The sequence below is a fragment of the Salvelinus fontinalis genome, chromosome 5, assembly GCF_029448725.1.
Source record: "Salvelinus fontinalis isolate EN_2023a chromosome 5, ASM2944872v1, whole genome shotgun sequence".
Classification (NCBI taxonomy): domain Eukaryota; kingdom Metazoa; phylum Chordata; class Actinopteri; order Salmoniformes; family Salmonidae; genus Salvelinus; species Salvelinus fontinalis.
In genome coordinates this window covers 45,348,774-45,374,368 of record NC_074669.1, presented here as the reverse complement: position 1 = coordinate 45,374,368, position 25,595 = coordinate 45,348,774, and the positions used below count along the sequence as shown (strand labels likewise).

Here is a 25,595-nt window from a genome sequence, read left to right as displayed (position 1 = left end):
GTGTTTACACAGTGTGTGTTTCTGTTGAGAACAATGTCCTTGTGGTTTTGTAAAATGGCCACCCCAGATGCACAATAACATTACTACTTAAAAAACAGTATTGAGATAGAGTTGAAAGAAAAAGTCACCAAATTGCAAATCAAAAATTGTAAGAATGTATACTCTGTACTACAGCTACAATAACTTTAATTAGGAAGCCAGACTATACTGGTTTATAAGCATTCTCTTATGCTGTTGATTAGACTCCATTGTCATGGGAAGGTGGCGTGTCCTCAGTTTAATGTTTGTGAAAGCTGATTAAAGATCAGGACAGGAAGGGTCAGGTTTAGGGAAACAGGAAAACTGATGCAAGGAAATGGACTACGTCACCAGCCACAGAGTTTCAGCTAAAAGTATTTCTGTCCCAACGCAAGTATGGAGTCTTTGCTCAAGTCCCAGATGAAACTTGTACTTTTAGCAGGTAAGTGAGTCTATCCATTCTTCTGTCATATAGTATGCACTGTAGCATAGCAGACCCCTTGAACATGGTACAAATACACATATGTTCTTTGCTATTTCCGTTATGTGTATGTGGGATTTACCAGAGAAAATAATCAGGATGCATGGCGGGATATTTTTTATCCCAAACTCCAGGTCTCCTGGCCTTTAGTGATCATAGTTGCATAGATATAATTAGGAACTTTGCAGTTGTGCGAGTCCATTTCAATATCAGTCTAACATTACTTCTGTGTAGTTTATTGATGTTGAGTAGGCTTACATATGATTTTTGTCTTTCTGTTATTATATTACCATTTGCCGTAAACATTCTTAGTCATAATAGCATAATATGATTGCATGCAACATTCAATACATACCATAGTTCGTGGTACCATTGTTCCTTCCATATTGATGAGTTAATGCTGATCTGGTACTACATTTTTTTCACATATTTTATTCAATTCACAAAGCAAATGTATTCTATTTTTATCTCATAGCATGGCTTTCCAGTGTTATAGACCCATGCAGATTTTATGACAATTGTGGTACATGCCATCAACGTGCCACGTGTAAAGCCCTGAATGGATCCAATAATGCCTGTTACTGCGAGCTTGGATATACTGGCGATGGAACCAACTTTTGTAATGGTAAATATAAATTCTAGATTTTTTACAAACCTATACAGAACATGGTTATGTAGGCCTGTGGAATACAGGTTTAGACGTGATAGGTAGTCTAATGCGTCAACCCCCAAATAAATGAAAAAAAAAACACTATTTTAGGCTAAATTGGGTGATTATCCTTGCATTAATTCAGGGTTAAAAGGGAGTATATTACGGGTCTGTAAAGTAAAGTTGCATGATGATGTCTGCGGCTAAAGGCACAATCCTTCATTTGTGTTTTCGTCAAACTGAGGGGATGTAGGATTTTAACCATAATTCATAGAGGATGCTCTGGATGCAAGGACTGAGAGAGTCCATACGATCAACATGATTTTCTATAGTGTATTTTTAAGGCTATTCTTTATTTACAAAGACTCAAATGGACACCATTAATTTAACAATGGAAAAGTTATATTGAGTTATGATTGGGATAAGACGGTTGTACTAAGCTCATTTGGGATTTAGAAGTTATATTATTCAAGCATATACATTATTAAATGAGATTATTAAATGAACCATTGAAACTTTTAAATCAACACGTTTAACACCAACACAAGAAGTATTAGCTTTTAACACTCAGAGTTTTTGTAACTCTAGATGAAAATATTCATGGCCAACACTGGTTATTGTTGCATTCAATCTACACTGGTGTAAAGTGTGACAAACACTCCAACATTTGACTACCTTTTAACACTAGGAGTAAACTTGAATCATAATCAGCTGATTGTACTTGGATCCTTACTGCATACATGTATGTACTGCTTCACATGTATGGAAAACTTTCAGCCGGTGGTACCCATTTGTCTTATATCTTTCAATAGCAGCCGTACAACCATCATCAGGTCTGCAGGTTTGCAAAAATAAACACTCTCTCTGTCCTGTTTTACAATGTTAAGGCTGGATTTTAATTTACACACTGTCTTTGTTTACAAATTACTGCCTGAGAACACTTGCTATTCTTAAAATTTTAAGAATCTACAGTACCTGTGAGAGGAGTCCACTTGGTGGTAATTCAACGTTTACCCAAAACCAATGAGCCAAAACCAATCTGTAATTGAATTTGCGTAAGTACAGCAATGCAGGTTCAATTGAATTGAACCCGGGGTTCATCTGTCCATGTGGACTGGAAGTTACCAAAATCGAATTGGAAATATACACGTAGTATACAAAACATTAGAAACACCTTCCTAATATTGAGTTGTACCCCCTTTTTACCCTCAGAACAGCCTCAATTTGTTGGGGCATGGACTACAAGGTGTCGAAAGCGTTCCACAGGGATGCTGGCCCATGGCGACTAATGCTTCCCCCTGTTGTGTCATGTTGGCTGGATGTCCTTTGGGTGGTAGACCATTCTTGATACACACAGGAAACTGTTGAGCGTGAAATACCCAGCAGTGATGCAGTTCTTCACACACTCCAACTGGTGTGCCTGGCACCTACTACCATTCCCCATTCAAAGGCACTTTCATCTTTTGTCTTGCCATTTCACACTCAACGGCACACATACACAATCCATGTCTCAATTGCCTCAAGGATTAAAACTCCTTCTTTAGCTACACACCCAGTGAAAATACATTAGGACATTAATTCAATCAAAAAGGGCTTATTTTTTGACAGCATAGCTTTTAATTAAAACAACACTAGACATACATGTATTCCCATGGTAGATATGGTCAGATTGAGAATTGAGAAGGGAGAAGAAAAGTATATCAACAAACTTAGCTGTTTTTGTGGCAAAAAAAATTCTAGACATTTTAGCAAAGGAAGTTAGCTAACAAATAATAATATTCTCAGCAGTGAACACAGCTTTTTAACAGTGTCACTAAAAATAACAGTCTCACTAATTCCTTATTATGTACTTAGTATTTTTATGCTGCATTTTGTGAATCAGGGCTTCCTTGTAAAAGGGACATTCGTCTCAATGGGACTTCCCTGAATAAATTAAGGTTTAATGACATGCTGAAGAAAGGTAAGACAGCTAACATATTGTTAGTGTAACAAACTAGTTGGCCAGTTTGTTTAGCTCCAATATTTACTTAACTTTATTACATACACTGAATGTACAAAATATTAGGAACACCACTTCTTTCCATGACATAGACTGACCTATGATCCCTTATTGATGTCACCTGTTAAATCCACTTAAATCAGAGTAGATGAAGGGGAGGAGACAGGTTAATTTTAAGGATAGGACCCTTTTTTTCAATTTTCACCTAAAATAACATACCCAAATCTAACTGCCTGTAGCTCAGGACCTGAAGCAAGGATATGCATATTATTGATACCATTTGAAAGGAAACACGTTGAAGTGTGTGGAAATGTGAAATTAATGTAAGAGAATATAACACATTAGATCTGGTAAAAGATAATACAAAGAAAAAAACATGCATATTTATTTTGTACCGACATCTTTGAAATGCAAGAGAAATGCCATAATGTATTATTCCAGCCCAGGCGCAATTTAGATTTTGGCCACTAGAAGGCAGCAGTGTATGTGCAAAGTTTTAGACTGAACCAATGAACCATTGCATATCTGTTTAAACTGTTGTATCAAGACTGCCCAAATGTGCGTAATTGGTATATTAATACATTTTCAAGATCATAATTTTGCACTCTCTTCAAACAATAGCATGGTATTATTTTACTGTAAATTGGACAGTCCAGTTAGATTAACAAGAATGTAAGCGTTCTGCCCATATCAGATATGTCTACATCCTGGGAAAAGTTCTTGTTACTTACAACCTCATGCTAATCACATTAGCCTATGTTAGCTCAACCGTCCCATGGGGTGGACACAGATCCCATAGAGGTTAATTAGCACCTTATGGGCACCATCCTCTCAGGCAACTAGCACAGTTATTGTAAACCTGGTTCAATCATGAATCATTCCTAGTGTTTTTTCCCCAACCTATCTACCCTATTAAAATTGTAAACCTCAAAGTGTGTTTATCATAACAAAAGGACTGAAATGTGAAAAAGTATTGCTCCTGTTGAAAGTGGTCAAATTGTTTTATTGCTCAAGTTCGTCTGTCAGCCAACATTGTTGCATTTAGGTTTGTGGGGCACTTTTGCTTAGTATTCATATTTCCTTATCTGATCATAATCATGGGGGTTTACATATTCAAGAGCCCAATGTAAATGAAACTGTGGTAATATAAACATACAATAAATGGCTTCTATGCAGAAATACAGTACAAATATGGGTTTTTGTGAATTTATAAAATTATTTTGAACAATATGTCACTTCATTAATATAGAGCAGAATTGATGATTAAATAAATTATTCCTACTCTATATTTAAAGATAGTCCATAATTTTAAGGTACAGTATAATTTTTGCTCCACCAATGAAATGTTCTTAGATTCTCTAAATCAGACCACATTCATTTTATTCTAGAGAATAGATATGATTGGAGAACTATCCCTTTAAGAGAGTCAACTTGAGTACGTCATTTTGTTCATATCCCTAATGCATATTCATTTTGCTGCCATTGTACTGTGAAATCCTATTGAGCTACCCATAGGCTACTCAGAGAAAATGGAAGCCAGTCATTTTCATTATGGAACCCTTTCCTACACAGTGTTTGTGTTAACAATGGCGGTTCAGAGGTCAGGAATCTTATGGTCATATTTCCTCCTGAATATTTTCACCTCCCTTTCTCAGAGCTAAGGATATCCCTTCCCGGACAGGCTTTGTACACAAGGTACAGTGGGGAGGAAGACCAGTATATTCATCATATCTAGACAGATGAACACAACAATTGAAAGTCCTATCGGATCACTTCCAATAAACACTGTGAATATCTCATGCAGGTGTGTTTTGATGTGAACTGGCATGGTGAATATCTGCTGGTTGCCAGAATTGACAAACCAGTCACAACCAGTATGAACTGTGTGCACAACAAGCTATATCATCGTAGTTAACTTGTATGAGGTCGTAGTAACGTTCATTGTAAATCTGACTATGACTTGTCTCAGTAATGTTTGAATAATAACCCCTTGTTGATACTGATAAACAGCTCCTATCCCAAGGCCATCAGACTGTTAAACAGCCACCACCCTTCCCTCTGCCCAGTACCCTACTCTGCCCCTCAGTAACAATCACTAGCCAGCTACGATCGGGTATTCTACCCGGAACCGTAGGGACTGCTGCACTATGTACATAGTCAATGATCACTGGTCACGTTACTATACCTACCACTGTAAAAAATATATATATTTTAATTTTGTGTTATTGTGTGTTGTTTACTACATTGATTGATAGGTTCTAGGAACATAAGCATTTCGCTGCACCCGCCATAACACCTGCTAAACTGTGTACGCAGCATCTACAATTTTAATGTATTTAGTTTCTGTGTCCTTCTTCCATCATAACAGATGACAATGAATGCCAAAATGTCACTAATATCTGTGGAAACAACAGCAACTGTACCAATACAGAGGGCAGCTACTACTGCACCTGTGCCTCAGGATACACTTCAACCGGGGTGATTCGCTTTCAACCAAATGACGGGACAGAATGCACTGGTATTATATATATATATATATACATATTTATATAGTACCAGTCAAAAGTTTGGACACACCAACTCATTCAAGGGTTTTTCTTTATTTTACTATTTTCTACACAGTAGAATAATAGTGAGGACATCAAAACTATGAAATAACACATATGGAATCATGTAGTAACCAAAAAAAGTGTTAAATAAATCAAAATATATTTTAGATTCTTCAAAGTAGCCACCCTTTGCCTTGATGACAGCTTTGCACACTCCTGGCCTTCTCTCAACCAGCTTCATGAGGAATGCTTTTCCAACAGTCTTGAAGGAGTTCCCACATATGCTGAGCACGTGTTGGCTGCTTTTCCTTCACTCTGCGGTGGTCCAATTTATCCCAAACCATCTCAAAATGGGTTGAGGTCGGGTGATTGTGTCTTTTACCAAATAGGGCTATGTTCTGTATACCAACCATACCTTGTCACAACACAGCTGATTGGCTCAAAAGCATTAAGTAGGAAAGAAATTCCACAAATTAACAAGGCACACCTGTTAATTTAAATGCATTCCAGGTGAATACCTCATGAAGCGGGTTGAGAGAATGCCAAGTGTGTTTTGATTTGTTTAACACTTTTTTGGTTACTACATGATTCCATATGTGTTATTTCTACACTGTAGAAAATAGAAAAAATTAAGAAAAACCCTGAGTAGGGGTGTCCGAACTTTTGACTGGTACATTGCATTCGGAAAGTACTCAGACCACTTGACTCTTTCCACATTTTGTTACGTTACAGCCTTATTCTAAAATTGATTAAATTGTTTTTTCCCCTCTCATCAATCTACACACAACAGCCCATAACAACAAAGCAAAAACTGTTTTTGCAATTTAAAAAATATAAAAATACAGAAATATTACATTTACATACGTTTTCAGACCCTTTACTCAATACCTTGTTGAAGCACCTTTGGCACCGATTACAGCCTTGAGTCTTCTTGGGTATGACACTACAAGTATGGCACACCTGTATTTGGGGAGTTTGTCCCATTCTTCTCTGCAGATCCTCTCAAGCTCTGTTAGCTTGGATGGGGAGCGTTGCTGCACAGTTATTTTCAGGTTCAAGTTCGGGCTCTGGCTGGGCTACTCAAGGACATGCAGAGACTTGTGCCGAAGCCACCCCTGCGTTGTCTTGGCTGTGTGCTTGTCCTGTTGGATGGTGAACCTTCAGCCCAGTCTGAAGTCTCGAGCAGGTTTTCATCAATGATTTCTCTGTACTTGGCTCCGTTCATCTTTCCCTTGTTCCTGACTAGTCTCCCAGTCCCTGTCACTGAAAAACAAGAACACATCATGATGCTGCCACCACCATTCTTCACCGTAGGGATGGTGCCAGGTTTCCTCAAGACGTGACGCTTGGCATTCAGGCCAAAGAGTTTAATCTTGGTTTCATCAGACCAGAGAATCTTGTTTATCATGGTCTGAGAGTCTTTAGGTACCTTTTGCAAACTCCAAGTGGGCTGTCATGTGCCTTTTAATGAGGAGAACTTCCGCCTGGCCACTCTACCATGAAGGCCTGATTGGTGGAGTGCTGCAGAGATGTTTGTCCTTCTGGAAGGTTCTCCCATCTCCACAGAGGCACTCTGGAGCTCTGAGTGACCATTGGATTCTTGGTCACTTCCCTGACCAAGGCCACTTCCCTCCCCCGATTGCTCAGTTTGGCCAAGCTCTAGGACGAGCCTTGGTTGTTCCAAACTTCTTCCATTTAAGAATGATGGAGGCCACTGTGTTCTTGGGGACCTTCAAAGCTGCAGACATTCTTTGGTACACTTCCCCCAGATCTGTGCCTCGACACAATCCTGTCTCGGTGCTCTACGGACAATTCCTTCAACCCCATGGCTTAGTTTTTGCTCTGACATGCACTGTCAACTGTGGGACCTTATATAGACAGGTGTGTGCCTTTCCAAATCATGTCCAATCAATTGCATTTACCACAGGTGGACTCCAATCAAGTTGTAGAAACATCTCAACAACGATCAATGGAAATAGGATGCACCTGAGCTCAATTTTGAGTTTCATACCAAAGGGTCTGAATACTTATGTGAATAAGGAATTTCTATTTTCTATTTGTAAGAAAATGTGCAAACATTTCTAAAAACCTGTTTTTGCTTTGTCATTATGGGGTATTGTGTGTACATTGATCAGGGAAAAAAACAATTAAATCCATTTTAGAATAAGGCTGTAACGTAACGAAATGTGGAAAAAGTCAAGGGGTCTAAAAATTGTCCGAATGCACTATATATATCAGTTTTTTCTCAACATTACAACACATATTTAAGAAGCTAATATCCTAGATTTTTTTTTTCAGTTTGAAAATGTCATTCATCAGGGCCTATTTTATGTCTTTCATTCAGAAAAAAATACCCTGTTATTCTTTTTACTATTAGATATTGATGAATGCAAGAACGTCCAAATCTGTGGACCATTCTCACATTGCACAAACACAAATGGATCTTTCTTTTGCACCTGCCAAAGAGATTACATTTCTACTTCAGGCACTAAGCGATTTCATACAGAGAATGGAATAATATGTCAAGGTAAGCCTATCAATTCACCCTCTAAATTTTGAAACTAAAGTTTTGAGGGAATTGGGAGGATACATTATTCAAATTATGTGAGGTTACCATATTACATAAAATCTTAATAAACAAATTGTGACCAGTGTTATCTTAATTATCTTTTCAAAATTAAATATGTAACAATTTTGGTATGTCCTGGTGATATCATAGTTTAAACAAACAAGCAGTTTTGAGGTTAATCTAGCAGACTGTTACATTAATATGATGATTTTCCATATGTTGTATTCCAGAGCATCCCGAGAAAAATTGTCATGACAACGTTGTGTGCCTAACACAAAGTGTCAACAGAACACTTGAATATGTAAGTACTCCAACAAATGAACTAGGAAAGTAGTACCACTTATAATATATAATAGGACACCGCCCTCTGTTGGTCACTATATAGATATTTAATTGGTACATGTGTTTATCAATCAGGATCTCCTATTAGGAATATATGTTAATATCCATGTGTAGAAATGTGCATAGGTCTGAACACTTTTTGTGGGAATAAATTAGTTTAATTGTCTGCTTTGCTTTAAGATTTAGTAGACATTATTAAATTGACCATCCTATTTCTCCTATTTGGAGAGGAGGCATCCATTGGAGCTTACTTAATCTTGTCTCTTCCATTTGTAGATCAGAAATCTTACAGATCTTCAGAGCCTGCTGGTGGAGATTGAAAAACAGACGTCGGGAGAGCTGACGTCGGTGGATGTGATCTCCTATGTGGAGGCCCTCTCTCAGTCGGCCTCGCTGATGAGCACTGGGGAGAAGAATCAAACCGCCAAACCAACCGTGACCAAAGCAACTCTCAGAGTAATCTTTATTTCCACTAGCTCTGCTATTGCTTTTTTAGAAGTAGGATACTAAATGTTCTTGGCCTAAGTTATATACACTGCTCAAAAAATTAAAGGGAACACTAAAATAACACATCCTAGATCTGAATGAATGAAGTATTCTTATTAAATACTTTTTTCTTTACATAGTTGAATGTGCTGACAACAAAATCACACAAAAATTATCAATGGAAATCAAATTGATCAACCCATGGAGGTCTGGATTTGGAGTCACACTCAAAATTAAAGTGGAAAACCACACTACAGGCTGATCCAACTTTGATGTAATGTCCTTAAAACAAGTCAAAATGAGGCTCAGTAGTGTGTGTGGCCTCCACGTGCCTGTATGACCTCCCTACAACGCCTGGGCATGCTCCTGATGAGGTGGCGGATGGTCTCCTGAGGGATCTCCTCCCAGACCTGGACTAAAGCATCCGCAACGTGGCGTTGGTGGATGGAGCGAGACATGATGTCCCAGATGTGCTCAATTGGATTCAGGTCTGGGGAACGGGCGGGCCAGTCCATAGCATCAATGCCTTCCTCTTGCAGGAACTGCTGACACACTCCAGCCACATGAGGTCTAGCATTGTCTTGCATTAGGAGGAACCCAGGGCCAACCGCACCAGCATATGGTCTCACAAGGGGTCTGAGGATCTCATCTCGGTACCTAATGGCAGTCAGGCTACCTCTGGCGAGCATATGGAGGGCTGTGCGGCCCCCCAAAGAAATGCCACCCCACACCATGACTGACCCACCGCCAAACCAGTCATGCTGGAGGATGTTGCAGGCAACAGAACGTTCTCCACGGCGTCTCCAGACTCTGTCACGTCTGTCACATGTAGCTCATGTGCTCAGTGTGAACCTGCATTCATCTGTGAAGAGCACAGGGTGCCAGTGGCGAATTTGCCAATCTTGGTGTTCTCTGGCAAATGCCAAACGTCCTGCACGGTGTTGGGCTGTAAGCACAACCCCCAACTGTGGACGTCGGGCCCTCATACCACCCTCATGGAGTCTGTTTCTGACCGTTTGAGCAGACACATGCACATTTATGGCCTGCTGGATGTCATTTTGCAGGGCGCTGGCAGTGCACCTCCTTGCACAAAGGCGGAGGTAGCGGTCCTGCTGCTGGGTTGTTGCCCTCCTACGGCCTCCTCCACGTCTCCTGATGTACTGGCCTGTCTCCTGGTAGCGCCTGCATGCTCTGGACACTACGCTGACATACACAGCAAACCTTTTTGCCACAGTTCGCATTGATGTGCCATCCTGGATGAACTGCACTACCTGAGCCACTTGTGTGGGTTGTAGACTCCGTCTCATGCTACCACTAGAGTGAGAGCACCGGCAGCATTCAAAAGTGACCAAAACATCAGCCAGGAAGCATAGGAACTGAGAAGTGGTCTGTGGTCACCACCTGCAGAATCACTCCTGTTTTGGGGGGTGTCTTGCTAATTGCCTATAATTTCCACCTTTTGTCTATTCCATTTGCACAACAGCATGTGAAATGTATTGTCAGTCAGTGTTGCTTCCTAAGTGTACAGTTTGATTTCACAGAAGTATGATTGACTTGGAGTTACATTGAGTTGTTTAAGTGTTCCCTTTATTTTTTTGAGCAGTGTATATGGTTTCTGTCTTCATTTGTAAGGCTGCTTAAACCTTGCTGCATATACATTAAAACAGAGAAGGCGTTGTTCAATCCATGAAAATAAACAGTATGATTTGTCTTGTTTCTTGATATTCATAAATGCTTTTGTTTGCCTTCCTTTCTATTCCACAGACATTTTTAAATGTGGTGAACAATTTGGTTGAGAAGGATGAGTTGGTGGCCTGGAACAGAATCAAAGAGGAGCACCGAGACCACACCATAACCAAACTCTTACACACAGTGGAGGAGAGTACTTTGACACTGGCCAGGAAATATAAAGCGACAACTGAGATTGAGATCAAAGAGAGTGAAATAGGTAAGAAGAACACCACAATCATGTCTCTTAGCACGGACACACCTGTAGCAGTTGTCGGCCGAGAGCAGGGGCATTTCTAGGATTTAAGGACATTGGGGGCTTAGCCCAAAGCCAGAGATAGAACACTAGTAGGGTCAACAACAAAAAATGAATTTTAACAGCTAAATGCATCAATCTGGTGCACTTTGAGATGAAATTTGAGAGATTAGATATATATTAAGAATTTGTACAAAAAAAACAAATTATTATAATAAATAATAACTAGAAAAGTACATTTCCTGAAGAGAACGTTTCAAGAGTTACCAATGGTGGGTTATTTTATGCAAATCTATGCAAATATACGTAGTTATAGTTTATAAAAGTGTTTAAGAATTTGAAGTCAGGAAAGCCTTAACATCTGAATGTTGGTTTGGGGTCTCTAGCTTGAACAGTTCAAGAGTTACTAATGGTGGGTTATTTTATGCAAATCTATGTAGTTATAGTTTATAAAAGTGTTTAAGAATTTGAAGTCAGGATAGCCTTAAAATCTGAATGTTGGTTTGGTGTCTCTAGCTTGAACAGTTCAAGAGTTACTGTTGGTGAGTTATTTTATGCTAATTTAATTTTAAAAATATATAGTTTCAGTTGATCCGTTTTTTTATGAATCGTAAGTTAGGATAGCCTTAACATGTGAAAGTTGTTTTGGTGTCTCTAGCTTGAACAGTTCAACAGTTACTGTTAGGGAATTATTTCATATAAATGTATGCAAATGTATAGAATTATAATTAATTTACATAATTATAGTTGAATTTAACGTTAGGATAGCCTGAACATGTGAAAGTTGGTTTGGTGTCTCTAGCTTGAACGGTTCAAGAGTTACTGTCGGTGAGTTATTTTATGCTCATTTATATAGTTATAGTTGATAAAGATCTTAAAGAATTTGAAGTTAGGATAGCCTGAATGTTTTAAAGTTGATCTTACCAAGCCTACCTACATGAATGCCTACAAAAAGGCATAGCCTCTTGTAATTTATTTTCAAAACACAAGTAGCCATATTGGATTTAGACTTTAGATTTCAGGCAATAAGATACACCTGACAAATTGGGAAGAAATGTAATAATAAAAGAAGTATAAGGAATAACACTACTGTTCTTTTTGACAAGCATATCCTATAATATGAAAGACAATCATAAGTAATGGGAATTTCTCCAAGGACTTACATCAACTAGTGTGAAATAAATATATGAAACAGACAAACTCCTGAAGACAACATGGCATAACATAAATCTACCCAGGGCTACACCCAAATTAGGCTGTCTATCTATTTTCCCCACTCCCCCATAGGATAAAACATATACTTCTGGGTTCACAATCTCTTTGTCAATGTGCCATCTTAAACCAAATGTGTGCCTGTCCAGTTACCTGGGGGCTATTCCAAATAGATGGTTTAACAAATTACATTTACATTACATTTAAGTCATTTAGCAGACGCTCTTATCCAGAGCGACTTACAAATTGGTGCATTCACCTTATGATATCCAGTGGAACAACCACTTTACAATAGTGCATCTAACTCTTTTAAGGGGGGGGGGGGGGGGGGGGGGGTTAGAAGGATTACTTTATCCTATCCTATAAATTCAGGATTCCCTGAACATATCCAGCTTACCTTAACCAGATGAGGGAGTCTGTGATTTCTTGGTTCCAGAATGGTTGCCTCTCCTTGAAGTAATTAGACTAACCGAAGTGCAGATCGGTCGATTTGACAATTGGCGTGTGCACACGACATTCAAAAAGGTCCTCATGTCGATGACATAAAAATATATAGATATGGAGTCAAAAGACAGAGCCCAATAAGTCTACATCAAGAAACACTTGTAACAACATACAACAAATATGTTCACTAATTTACCCCAAAATAGTAATACACCGCAAAAGCCAGAGGGGGAGCCTGACAGAAAATCGCAAACAGAATAAATGTGATAGATATTGGAATTGTGCCGCTTCACTAATAGGCCTAATTTACACACATGGGTGATTAGTAATAATGCTTTCACTTTATAGAGCACTTTTATTGCAACGTTGGTGATATTACATGTGAAGGCTATAGCCTAATATATAAATTGCGGTAGCCTATGTCACAATTCCATTGGTGGGCCCCATATGATGAATAAGAATTGATTGAATTCAGAGTGCTTTTCATGACAACACGGGCAACAATATCTTCTACGTTTAGTTTTAACACCAGTGACCTTGGGAAAATCTGCAGGATTAGGCAAAAAAAATATATCATGTTGCCTTAGTGTTATTCATTTGAGTTTAGCGAAGCATCGCTGGCAGTCAATTGACCACAGCCTACAGTGCCTGCAATTCTGTAAAAGTCCTCCTTGATTATATGGACAGGTTGATGAAAAAGTATTCAATGCGAAGCAGACTCTTCTTATTGCTCTACACACAGTTGCCTTTCCAAATCGTTCTGCATCACCCAAATTGTACACGAAACCTTGTGGGGGGGAAAAAATCAAAAAGTAATGCACAGAGTTTGTAGGCCTATAGCAGTCAAAGCAAAACTGTATTGGGTTACATTGGCTATGTAGGGGTTGAGAAAATTGGCCAGATATATTATTGTGTGGAAAAACTATAACGTTCCAAAAGGAAATCTTCTGAATGACCTAAAGGATCTATTCGAGATCCAATAATTCCTTCCATTTGTAATACACGGCGAACAATGCAGGCTCGGATGTCAATTGTATTTTCCGCAAAGGGACATGCCATTGTGACGGACAAGAATCTGATTGGCGGAGAAGCCCCGTCTTTATTCAACATTAAAGGCTAAGATCAACTTAACCTAGTAGGTAGCAGGTTTGCTTCAGAGTATTCGTTACCATTGCAAAAATGTTTGTTTGACTGGAATACCCCTCAGGTTGTTAGCTGGTGAGGTAACATGACTTAACCAGCTTGTTTGTTATCAAACAAATAGGCTACAGTCCGTGAGTAGCATAGTTTTAAAACAGCCCACGACATGGTTTATTTATCTAATGTTTCCCTCAAATTTGCAATAGAAAAAAACAACAGCCTATCTCTGGTAAAATGAACCATATCTTTTGAACGGTTTGGGCACACGGTTTTCAGTAAAGTATTGAGGAAATCATGACAGTCACGAAGCTGTGCTTATTTTATCTCTATGGCATTCAGGTTGCACTAGGCAGGCACACATATTTTAAAAGAGAGTTTATGACATTTGAGAAAGTGGACTGCTGAAAATGAGTCAATGAACATGAGTTGATGGGTCCAGAGTGGTCCACTGCGTTGTGGAATCTCGACCAATCACTGCAGGCACCGCTAGCTGTGCTTCATTCCAGGTGCTTCTTGCAGTGCCTACTCTTCTACTTATACCACAAGTGATGCAGGTTTATGGAAACTCATATTAGAGTACAGCTAGCCAGCAGATCTTCTTGTTGCAGATCGGACAGGCTTCCTGTGTAGATTACACACAGCGGAGCTGGTGCGAGATATGTCTCGGAAAACATACCTCAATCCAGGGATGAGAAATGCATTGTACTCCGAATTGTCCCATTATCCCAACTGTTACACTGAGTTGACAGCTCATTTTTCCGGAAAACTGTTATTTTTGTCCTCATGCTAGGTGGCAGAAGCCACAGCAACCATTTTTGGAATGGCAGTGTCAGCCAATCAGATCCTTTGCCAGTATGCCAAAAATGCCCACCCGCTTGCTATTTTCTGCATTCCCACATCCAAGGCTATACCACCAGCGGGTAAACGGGTTTGCTGTTCAAGACATAATTTGCATCTCTGGCGGGTAGCGCCCACTCATAGGACCGCAAATTATATGTATTTTTTTATTGAACCTTTATTTAATTAGGCAAGTCAGTTAAGAACAAATGCTTATTTAAAATGACAGCCTACCTGGGAACAGTGGGTTAACTTCCTTGTTCAGGGACAGAACAACAGATTTGTACATTGTCAGCTCGGGGATTCAATCCAGCAACCTTTCGGTTACTGACCCAACTCTCTAACCACTAGGCTACCTTCCGCCCCTTGCCAGGCTGGTGTTGCATCTCTGGCATTTAGCCTGAGAGGACAGCTATAAACCTGTGGCAAGCCATCCAGCCATGAGTTAATTTGAAAGACAATAGCAAGGAATATCTCATCTCAAATTCGGCCTGCCGCCTTCAAGCTAACCCCAGTCAACCAGAGGCTGCAAGCTGTTTTTGTTGTTTCTATAAGTACCTTACATTTGTTGTGATTTTAATTTGTTTCGATTTATTTGCCAATTTAAAAACACAATACAACTACACGTGGACATAATTAATTTAAAATCATCTAGGATGACACAAAAAGGGATACACCTAATAATTTACAGTTTAAGTAGAAGATATTGATTATGCCCAAAGATACCCTACATTTTTTCCATTGATTTAATATACTATATTTTCGGGGCAATCCAAACTGCTCCTTTTAATAAATGCCACTCCCTAAACCACCTCACTCACTTGAAGAAAAGTGTTTATCGCTACGTTACAGTAGGTGGCAGCACCTCTTAAACCCCACAGAAGAAGCCAAAAAGCCTTCAACAGGAAGTTACCATCCATCCTTCGTATGCTAGCTTGGTAGCTAGCTCAGGCTGGCTAACATTAGCCACACCTCATGCTCTTTACAGACATTGTGGCCGTGTTGTGGGCTCAAAACAAAAGAGAAAATCATACATGTAGATGTGTAGTACCTCATCTGTTCTCCTTTTTGTTTTGTCAACTTTTTACCACCTTGGCTTTGTGCTAGTGTGCTAGCTGACTGACATTTTTCTTGCTATATACACTGTATATACAAAAGTATGTGGACATCCCTTCAAATTAGTGGATTTGGCTATATCAGCCACACCCGTTGCTGACAGGTGTATAAAATCGAGCACACGGGCATGCAATATCTATAGACAAACATTGGCAGTAGAATGGCCTTAATGAAGAGCTCAGTGACTTTCAGCGTGGCACCTTCATAGGATGCCAGTTTTCCAACAAGGCAGTTTGTCAAATTTCTACCCTGCTAGAGCTGCTCCGGTCAACATAGCTCAGCGGCGAAGTGGTAGTCTACACAAGCTTACAGAACAGGACTGCCAAGTGCTGAGGCTCGTGGCGTGTAAAAATTGTGGGACCAACTCCATATTAATACCCATGATTTTTTATGAGATATTTGACGAGCAGGTGTCCACATACTTTTGGTCATGTAGTGTAGCTACTGGATTTCCCTGACTCTCCCTCGGCCCGGTGAAGCGCCCCCTCCCCCTTGCTTTGGTATCTAACACAGCCTGCACTATTTTAAAAGTTTTACCATCAGATTGGCCCCCAACATCAATCTGTAACACGGAACCCAAACCGGCTGCGCATGTGCGCCATAGTGCAAAAATTTATTTTGTCCTCCTACACCAAACGTGATCACGACACGCAGGTTAAATATCAAAACTCTGAACCAATTACATTAATTTGGGGACAGGTCGAAAAGCATTAAACATGTATGGCAATTTAGCTAACTAGCTAGCTTGCACTTGCTAGCTAATTTGTCCTATTTAGCTAGCTTGCTGTTGCTAGCTAATTTGTCCTGGGGTATAAACATTGAGTTGTTATTTTATCTGAAATGCACAAGGTCCTCCGACAATTAATCCACACATAAAACGGTCAACCGAATCGTTTCTAGTCATTTCTCCTCCTTCCAGGCTTTTTCATCTTTGAACTTACATGGTGATTGGCATCTAAACGTTCATAGTATTACCAGGATGACCAGCAACAAAGTTTGTCTTTCAATCACCCACGTGGGTATAACCAATGAGGAGATAGCATGTGGGTACCGCTTCTATAAACCAATCAGGAGGTGGGAGAGGCAGGACTTGCAGCGATCTGCGTCAGAAATATGAATGACTCCTATTTTAGCCCTTGGTAACGCAGACGCTCGTGAGCAGTGTGGGTGCAATAGTTGAATAACATAGATTCCTAAATTTATTTTGCGACATGAGCGGTGTAGTCAGAGTGTCACGGAACCCAAACCGGCTACCATCGTGCGCTATTGTGCATACATTTATTTTGTCCCCCTACACCAAACGCAATAATGACACGCAGGTTAAAATATCAAAACAAACTCTGAACCAATGACATTAATTTTGGGAAAGAAAAAAAAAGCATTAAACATGTATGGCAATTTAGCTAGTTAGCTTGCACTTGCTAGCTAACGTTAATTTGTCCTATTTAGCTAGCCTGCTGTTGCTAGCTAATTTGTCCTGGGATATAAACATTGAGTTGTTATTTTAACTGAAATGTACAAGGACCTCTACTCCGACAATTAATCCACACATAAAACGGCCAACCGAATCGTTTCTAGTCATCTCTCCTCCTTCCAGGCTTTTTCATCGTTTAACTTATATGGTGATCCATCTAAACTTTCATTGTATTACCACGACTACCGGCAAAACAGTTCGTCTTTCAATCACCCACGTGGGTATAACCAATGAGGAGATGGCACTTGGGTACCTGCTTCTATAAACCAATGAGAAGATGGGAGAGGCAGGACTTGCAGCGCGATCTGCGTCTGAAATAGGAATTAGTTCTATTTTAGCCCTTGGCGTCGCAGATGCTCGTTGGCGCACACGAGCAGTGTGGGTGCAATAATTGAATAACATGGATTTCAAAATTTATTTTGCAACGTGTCTGGTCTGGTCAGCATGTACCACGGAACCCAAACCGGCTGCGCTCGTGCTCCATCTTGCACTATCGTGCATACATTTATTTTGTCTCCCTACACCAAACGCGGTCACGACACGCAGGTTAAAATATCAAAACAAACTCTGAACCAATTACATTAATTTGGGGACAGGTCGAAAAGCATTAAACATGTATGGCAATTTAGCTAGTTAGCTTGCACTTGCTAGCTAATTTGTCCTATTTAGCTAGCTTGCTGTTGCTAGCTAATTTGTCCTGGGATATAAACATTGAGTTGTTATTTTACCTGAACTGCACAAGGTCCTCTACTCTGACAATTAATCCACACATAAAACTGTCAACCGAATCGTTTCTAGTCATCTCTCCTCCTTCCAGGCTTTTTCATCGTTGAACGTATATGGTGATCGCATCTAAACTTTCATAGTATTACCACGACTACCGGCAAAACAGTTTGTCTTCCAATCACCCACGTGGGTATAACCAATGAGGGTAGGGAGAGGCAGGACTTTCAGCGCGATCTGTGTCAGATCGCGCTGAAAGTTGGCGCGAACGAGCAGTGTGGGTGCAATAATTGAATAACATGGATTTCTACATTTATTTTGCGATGCTCGCACACGCGACGTGTCAGACACGTCGGGCACGTCGTGTGCGCGAGCGTAGCAAAATACATTTAGAATTCCATGCATGTATGCTGACCACACCGAACACGTCGTTGCAAAATAAATTTAGAAATCCATGCATGTATGCTGACCAGACCGGACACAGTTCTTCCATGACCAGCATACTCACCCGACATGTCACCCATTGAACATGTTTGGGATGTTCTGGACGTGTACAACAGCGTGTTCCAGTTCCCGCCAATATCCATCAACTTTGCACAGCCATTGAAGAGGAGTGGGACAGCATTCCACAGACCACAATCAACAGCCTAAACAACTCTATGCGAAGGAGATGTGTCGTGCTGCATGAGAGAAATGGTAGTAATACCAGATACTGACTGGTTTTCTGATCCACGTCCCTAACTATTCTTTGAAGGTATCTGTGACCAACAGATTAATATCTGTACTCCCAGTGAAAATGTGTGAAATCCATAGATTAGGGCCTAGTTTATTTATTTCAATTGACACATTTCCTAAAATATTAGAAATTGTTGTATGTGCATTTATATTTTCCGTGTAGTTTATGAAATCAATTGAGGCATTGAACAAATACAAATAAGATAGCTAGATTCACCTATTTCAATCCAATAAAACATTATATATACCAGACTCACAACATTTTCCTTTCTTTCTCTGCCAACAAATGTTTATATACTGCTGGTAAAGTGAACAGGTTTGGCTAATACTGTATTATTATGCAACAAAGTTTGAGAGGAGATATGGATACAGACAAATGTTGCACAGCTGAGAGCCGAGTGAACAGTGACAGGTAAGGAGGACATTGTCCCGGTGTTGTTGCGTTCATGCTCTCCCCATTTAGCATACTGTATCACTGGACATCTAGATGGCTACCAATATTAGTAATTTCTTTTGTAGGCTGTTATCTTACTTGACATATAATCCTGGGAGGAAAAATGATTGGCCACGTTACTACCTACCAATGGTGACACTGTGATAGAGCTCCCCAGTGGAATCACTTTAGATCGGAAAGGACCTCGATACAACACCGGTCATTCACTGAAGCTGTGGTTTATGTGTAAAATGCGGCCCTTCAATTCGAAAAACAATAATGTTGTGCCGGTAATAATAAACAATAATGTTGTGCCGGTAATATCTTTTGAACTGCTAGAAACGAGCCATTTTCTCTGTAGTAATGGTGAAAACATAATGGTCACGAATCTGCACTCAGTTTATTATCTATGGCACTCAGAGGCTGAGGTACAGCGATGCCTATCATCACAACAATCATTATCTGGGCGATTCCCCCCCCCCCCCCCCCCCCCCCCCCTAGGTATCACAGAAATATATTTATGAGCAATTTAGAGCAGACCGAAATGGCTTGTGTCAGCTTGAGCTAGCTTATTATAGCTAGAAATTCAACATTGGTTAGCAATAAAGATAAACAAGTCAAGGTACCTACCCAGCAGCTGCTGAAAATATTCTTCCACTTCACAGCAGCTTCAAGAAGATATTATACTAAAATAGTCTAGCTTTATATCTCACCTGACAGTATGAGGTTGGCACCTGAAACCGATCATTTGAATCTACAGTAGGAATAAGATATTACTGTAAAGAAGTACAGTATGTTGGATATTTTTTTACTGGAGGCTTCCAATTACAGATTAAACTAAATTACAGATTGACTTATTTTTTCTGTGCATTCAGTGATATACTGTTGAAATGACTGAAAAGTCTTATGCAGGCCTAATGGCCGATTGTACTTGGCACCTCTGAACAGAGTGCCAACCGTAATTTGCAAACCGAATCTACATGTAGAAACCTGAAACTTGGTCCCTAAAACACACAGCGCTGAACGAATGGTGAACAAACGGCAGACGAACAGCAAACCGTCATTTGGTGCAATGTGTTTTCTCCTTTACATCCAACTCTAACACCAAAAGCTATTCAATGCCTACTTTATTTATTTTTTACTTTTACCCCTTTTTCTCTCCAATTGGTACTTAGTCTTGTCCCATCGCTGCAACTCCCCTACGGACTCGGGAGAGGCAAAAGTCAAAAACCATGCGTCCTCCAAAACTGCCAAGCCGCACAGCTTCTTGACACACTGCTCGCTTAACCCGGAAGCCAGCCGCACCAATGTGTCAGAGGAAACACCGTCCAGTTGGTGTCCGAAGTCAGCTTGCAGGCGCTCGGCCCGCCACAAGGAGTCGCTAGAGCGCGATGAGACGTGTAAATCTCGGCCAGCCAAACACTCCCCTAACCCAGATGACGCTGGGCCAATTGTGTGTCGCCTCACAGGTCTCTTAGTCACGGCCGGCTGTGACACAGCCTTGGATCAAACCTGGGTCTGTGGTGACGCCTCAAGCACGGCGATGCAGTGCCTTAGACCGCTGCGCCACTCGGGAGGCCACAATGCTTACTTTTGACCATATCCATTTTGATTGTATCAAAACATTTCTGCAGGGGATGATGCTATATAGTTCAAGTCAGTTTTATGCTGAAAAGTGTTTGTGTTAAGATCTTGGTTTATTGGAAATCCGTTCTCTATTGACGCAGATGCTGTATTAATCAGATAATTATTATTACACTCAACTGAATAATTTCTGTTCTTTCATTTACAGAAATTAAACTCTACACTTTTGATGTCCAGCAAACAAAGAAAACCGAGCTCTCTGTCTCCATGGGAGGAGATCGTATCAATTTAAATCCTAAAAGGCAGGAGGGAAACAAAAATGGTAAGAGATCAGATAAAAGGGAAAAAAACATTCACTATGACAACATTAAGGCATTATTGTCAGCTAAAGATGCATTTAAATGTGAGGAGAATCTTATCAAAATAACAAGTCAAATGTTATTGTTTTTGGGGGAACCTCTACATTTGTCAAATGTAGAACCAGACACTAGCACTTACTGTATCAACACCTGACATAAACTTCAATAGTACAACATTCAAATTCAATATACATTTTTTCTGTACATCAGGAAGTGTGTCCATAGTTTTCCTGCGGTATGACAGTGTCGGTGGCATCCTGACACCAAACACTGACCCTGGTGTTACAGACTACACGAGCTACGCAGAAACAGGGGAAATCACTGTGAACTCTCGGGTGATAGCGGCTGCCATCAAACCTGCTGACATGTACCAGCTGGACCATGTGACCTTCACTCTCAGACACACAGAGGTATGTTTGCAGTCACACAGACAGCCTAGACTCATCCATTAGCTCTCCAGTGGCAGACCGCTAACTTGTGACACACACACAAAATTACAACACTCCTGTAAATCCTGTTTTGATGTTAATGGGAGATTTGTGTTACAATTTAAGTTAAGTTATGTAGAGTTGTGATTAATGTGTATGGCCCTATGTTAGTTTAAAAGTGCATGCAGGCACGATATGGTCGTTCAGTATTTCCACAATCAAATTTACTTTAACCACCCCATATATTTTGTACCTTTTTCGAAAACATATTTTGCCATAACATATCCAATTCCTATCCTATTTCATTCCCTTTCTTTTGAAGCCTATTGACACTAAAGAGGATGTAACCAAATGTGCCTTTTGGGAGTACGATCCGGCCAGCATGCAGGGCCATTGGGCCACACAGGGCTGTGAGCAAACCCACGTCAACAGCACCACCACCACATGCTCCTGCAATCACCTCACACACTTCGCCATTCTTATGTCTTCTGGACGGGCCAACGTAAGTGTCCATACCATCCATATGAATGTATTCCAATCCCCTGTGGCTGTCTCGTTGGTGGTCTGAACATCTTGCATGAAAGGCAAAATGGAAGGGATTTTTAATAGAAAAGACAAGCTAACTTGTATTTAGATTTTTTTTTTTAAGGAGAGTGGAATTGCACCCTCTTTTATATTTTTTGTTGGTTATTCAGACAGCACATCAATATAGAGGGATATAGGGCAGGAGAATAGAAAATGTGAATGGTGATTGAACCCACAACCTTTTGGGCTCTATGCATAGTATTGGGGGTTATACCATTCATCCACACAGGCATAGTATTGGGGGCTATACCATTCAACCACACAGGCATAGCATTGGGGGCTATACCATTTAACCACACAGGCTTAGCATTGGGGGCTATACCATTCAACCACACAGGCATAGCATTGGGGGCTATACTATTCAACCACACCTACTATATTCCGGTGGCCTTTTCTAAACAACACATAAAATTGTATACTACCCTCATAAAGTACCGAGATACAGCAGGCCAAAAACCCCTGAAATTTACAGATTTTTTGTTTGAGGAAAAGGAGATATGAAAGTCTTGGTTTGAAATAATTGTTAATTGTTTACCTAATGGTGTCGCTCTAAACATGTGCAAATTCCCATAGGAACACACCCATTTGAAAAGCACAGGGCATTCTTATGACATTGCCAGCAGTAGGATTTGAGTTTGATTTCCAAAACCACAAGGGCTGAAGCTTTCAAAGGATATGTCACTTTCTATTTTCTGACAACAACAAAACTAGGGGAGAAGCAGGGAGCTGTAAAAACGATTCACCTTTCCACTGTGTTGGTTCTTCTTTTCAGATGGCGGCCCATTACAACATTCTGACCAGGATCACTCAGCTGGGAATGATCATCTCCATCATCTGCCTGTCCATGTGCATCTTCACCTTCTGGTTCTTCAGTGAGATACAGAGTACCAGAACCACCATTCACAAGAACCTGTGCTGCAGCCTCTTCATGGCTGAGTTCATCTTTCTGGTCGGGATCAATATGAACACCCATAAAGTGAGCACTGACTGCACTTCGGCTCCAATAAATATTGAACAGTATATTCTTGAACATAGCCAGACAGTATGTTGAATAAAGTGAACCTGTGTGTGTATTTGTGCCTCCGTCTGCATCTCATTTGCATTTGTTTACATGTGCAGTCACCCTTGTCTTATACGATTTCATAGATGGTAAGTCTGTCTAATATGATAAAGGTCCATTTTGTTTCTCTTTGTCTGCCCTCAGCTTTTCTGCTCCATCATTGCTGGGCTTCTCCATTATTTCTTCTTAGCGGCGTTTGCCTGGATGTGCATTGAGGGGATCCATCTGTACCTGATAGTGGTCGGTGTCATCTACAACAAAGGATTCCTGCATCGCAACTTTTACATCTTTGGATATGGAAGCCCTGCAGTGGTGGTGGCCATTTCGGCTACACTTGGCTCCAAGTATTATGGTACCAATAAAGTGTAAGTAGAAAAAGGGAGTGTGCTTGTTAGGTGTTGTTGTAGCACTACACACCAACATGTGGTTAAATAATGTTTTATGTTTCAAAGGTGTTGGCTGAGCACAGAAAATAACTTTATTTGGAGTTTCATTGGGCCTGCGTGTTTGATTATCCTGGTAAGGTTCAACATTTTCATTTCATCATATTATTTTCAATACATTTTCACAAATTTTATTGGACATTCAAGAATTTCCTTTCTTTCAGAAATGTCTGGAAACACTGATTAAATCATTTACAACATGTTATCATTTTGCATGTCAGTAATGGGTAATAAAGTTTATGACATTCCACAATTACATCAAAAAGTTGTTAATTCCAAAGAACATGTTGCAGTAGTCCTAGGTTGTTTCTCATGGTTTTGTATGTGTCTATCTAAGGTCAATCTCCTGGCTTTTGGTGTGATCATTTACAAAGTGTACCGACATACTGCTGTGAAGAAGCCTGAGATTAGCCATTACCAAAACATAAGGTAAGCTTGATAAAAACATCCCAAGAATGTATTGACTTTATGCCAAAGACCCAGTGTTTGTTGAGCAAAACTCAACATGTGTAAAAAATAAAATAAAGATTACTACAGTTAGTAAAATTGTCACACAGAAGTATTGAATATTGAGCAGATACTTTACGTTAGGGCAGAACTTGAGCTACAGACGTTAGCATTAAGCTGATTGTATGAGCCTTAGTTAAGCACACATACTGTACATCAAGTCAGAATATGGCTCACAATGACAAAACCATATATGGTCCTTCCAGGTCCTGTGCTCGTGGTGCCCTTGCTCTTCTGTTCGTCCTGGGCGCCACCTGGACATTTGGCGTGTTGCACATTCTCAACGAGACTACCCTCACAGCCTATCTCTTCACCATTGCCAATGCTTTCCAAGGGATGTTCATCTTCATCTTCCTCTGTGTGTTGTCCAAAAAGGTAAAACCTTTCACTAAAATAGGTTCATAATTATGGCCAGGAGTTTTTCCTGACCACATGACCTGACCAGGAGAAACGCAGGGCCCAGAGTTTTGCCTGGACATATCATATGGTCAGGAGATAAACAACTACTGGCCCTATTTGTAATTACTTTAGCATTCCTTCATTTCATTTCTTTATTATAAAAATGTTGTCATATTTTACCTCATCCACACACTGAGGCTAACTAATGTGTGTAATACATTCGCCATTCCATTTGACTTTACCAGATCCAAGAGGAGTATTACCGGCTGTTCAAAAATGTGCCATGTTGTTTTGAGTGCCTGAGATGAACAAGGCTGCGAAATCCAGAGGGCCCATCATCGGCAAAAGTCACTGGGGACTCTGGAGCCTTTTTTTTTTAAAGTAGAGTACAGCACTGCAATATCTTTACCCCCATGTATGCTTTGTTTACCAGGCAAAGAGAATAATAATGAGAACAGACTTGTTCAACTGATGCAAATTGTTCATGTAGCAATGAATGTTTTGTGTTTATATCTCTTTTCTCCTTCTTGTAAGATTGACTTAAAGGTAGACTCTGGGAAATGACATTGCCACAAGCAGCACCACAGATATTGCGATAAGCGAGATGCAAGACTTTTCTCTCACACACAGTCGCATGCAGTATCTGCGCATGTGCACGGGTTCGCTTCACCACGGGCCCAAAACAGCTGAGTTGTTGCTGAAATTGACCCACTATGCTTTTTACATCTACGTCACATCGCTGAGTCGACCTTAAATATTCTACATTTTGACTAGTTTTTTTAGCAATAAACATTTCACTGTCTTATCTTAAACCGAGAATCTTACTTCTGTTCTATTTTTACCTAATGACTGAGCATTCTCACATTACTTAACAGTTTCTCAGATACCTTATTAACTTAGTGCTCACCAGTTTGCACTTCTGTTTTCTATCAAAATCTCTCTTCATTGTTAGCAGATGGAGGATGAGGGTAGTACACACACACGACATGGTATGTCCTATTAAGTATTTACTTTTAATAAAGATTCAGCTTTTTCAGTA

At 40.1% G+C, this 25,595-nt stretch overlaps 1 protein-coding gene across 1 annotated transcript; it reads left to right on the top strand.

Moving 5' to 3' along the window:
• Positions 1–354: 354 nt before the first annotated feature.
• adgrl4 (adhesion G protein-coupled receptor L4) lies at positions 355–25,595 on the top strand. The gene is made up of 16 exons (XM_055923570.1): positions 355–460; positions 975–1,124; positions 5,516–5,665; positions 8,074–8,223; positions 8,496–8,566; positions 8,884–9,063; positions 10,858–11,041; positions 20,984–21,097; positions 21,345–21,544; positions 21,885–22,064; positions 22,920–23,123; positions 23,352–23,572; positions 23,660–23,726; positions 23,988–24,079; positions 24,364–24,532; positions 24,802–25,595. The coding sequence occupies exons 1-16, from the start codon at positions 415–417 to the stop codon at positions 24,862–24,864; spliced, it is 2,241 nt and encodes a 746-aa protein (XP_055779545.1). The 5' UTR covers positions 355–414; the 3' UTR covers positions 24,865–25,595.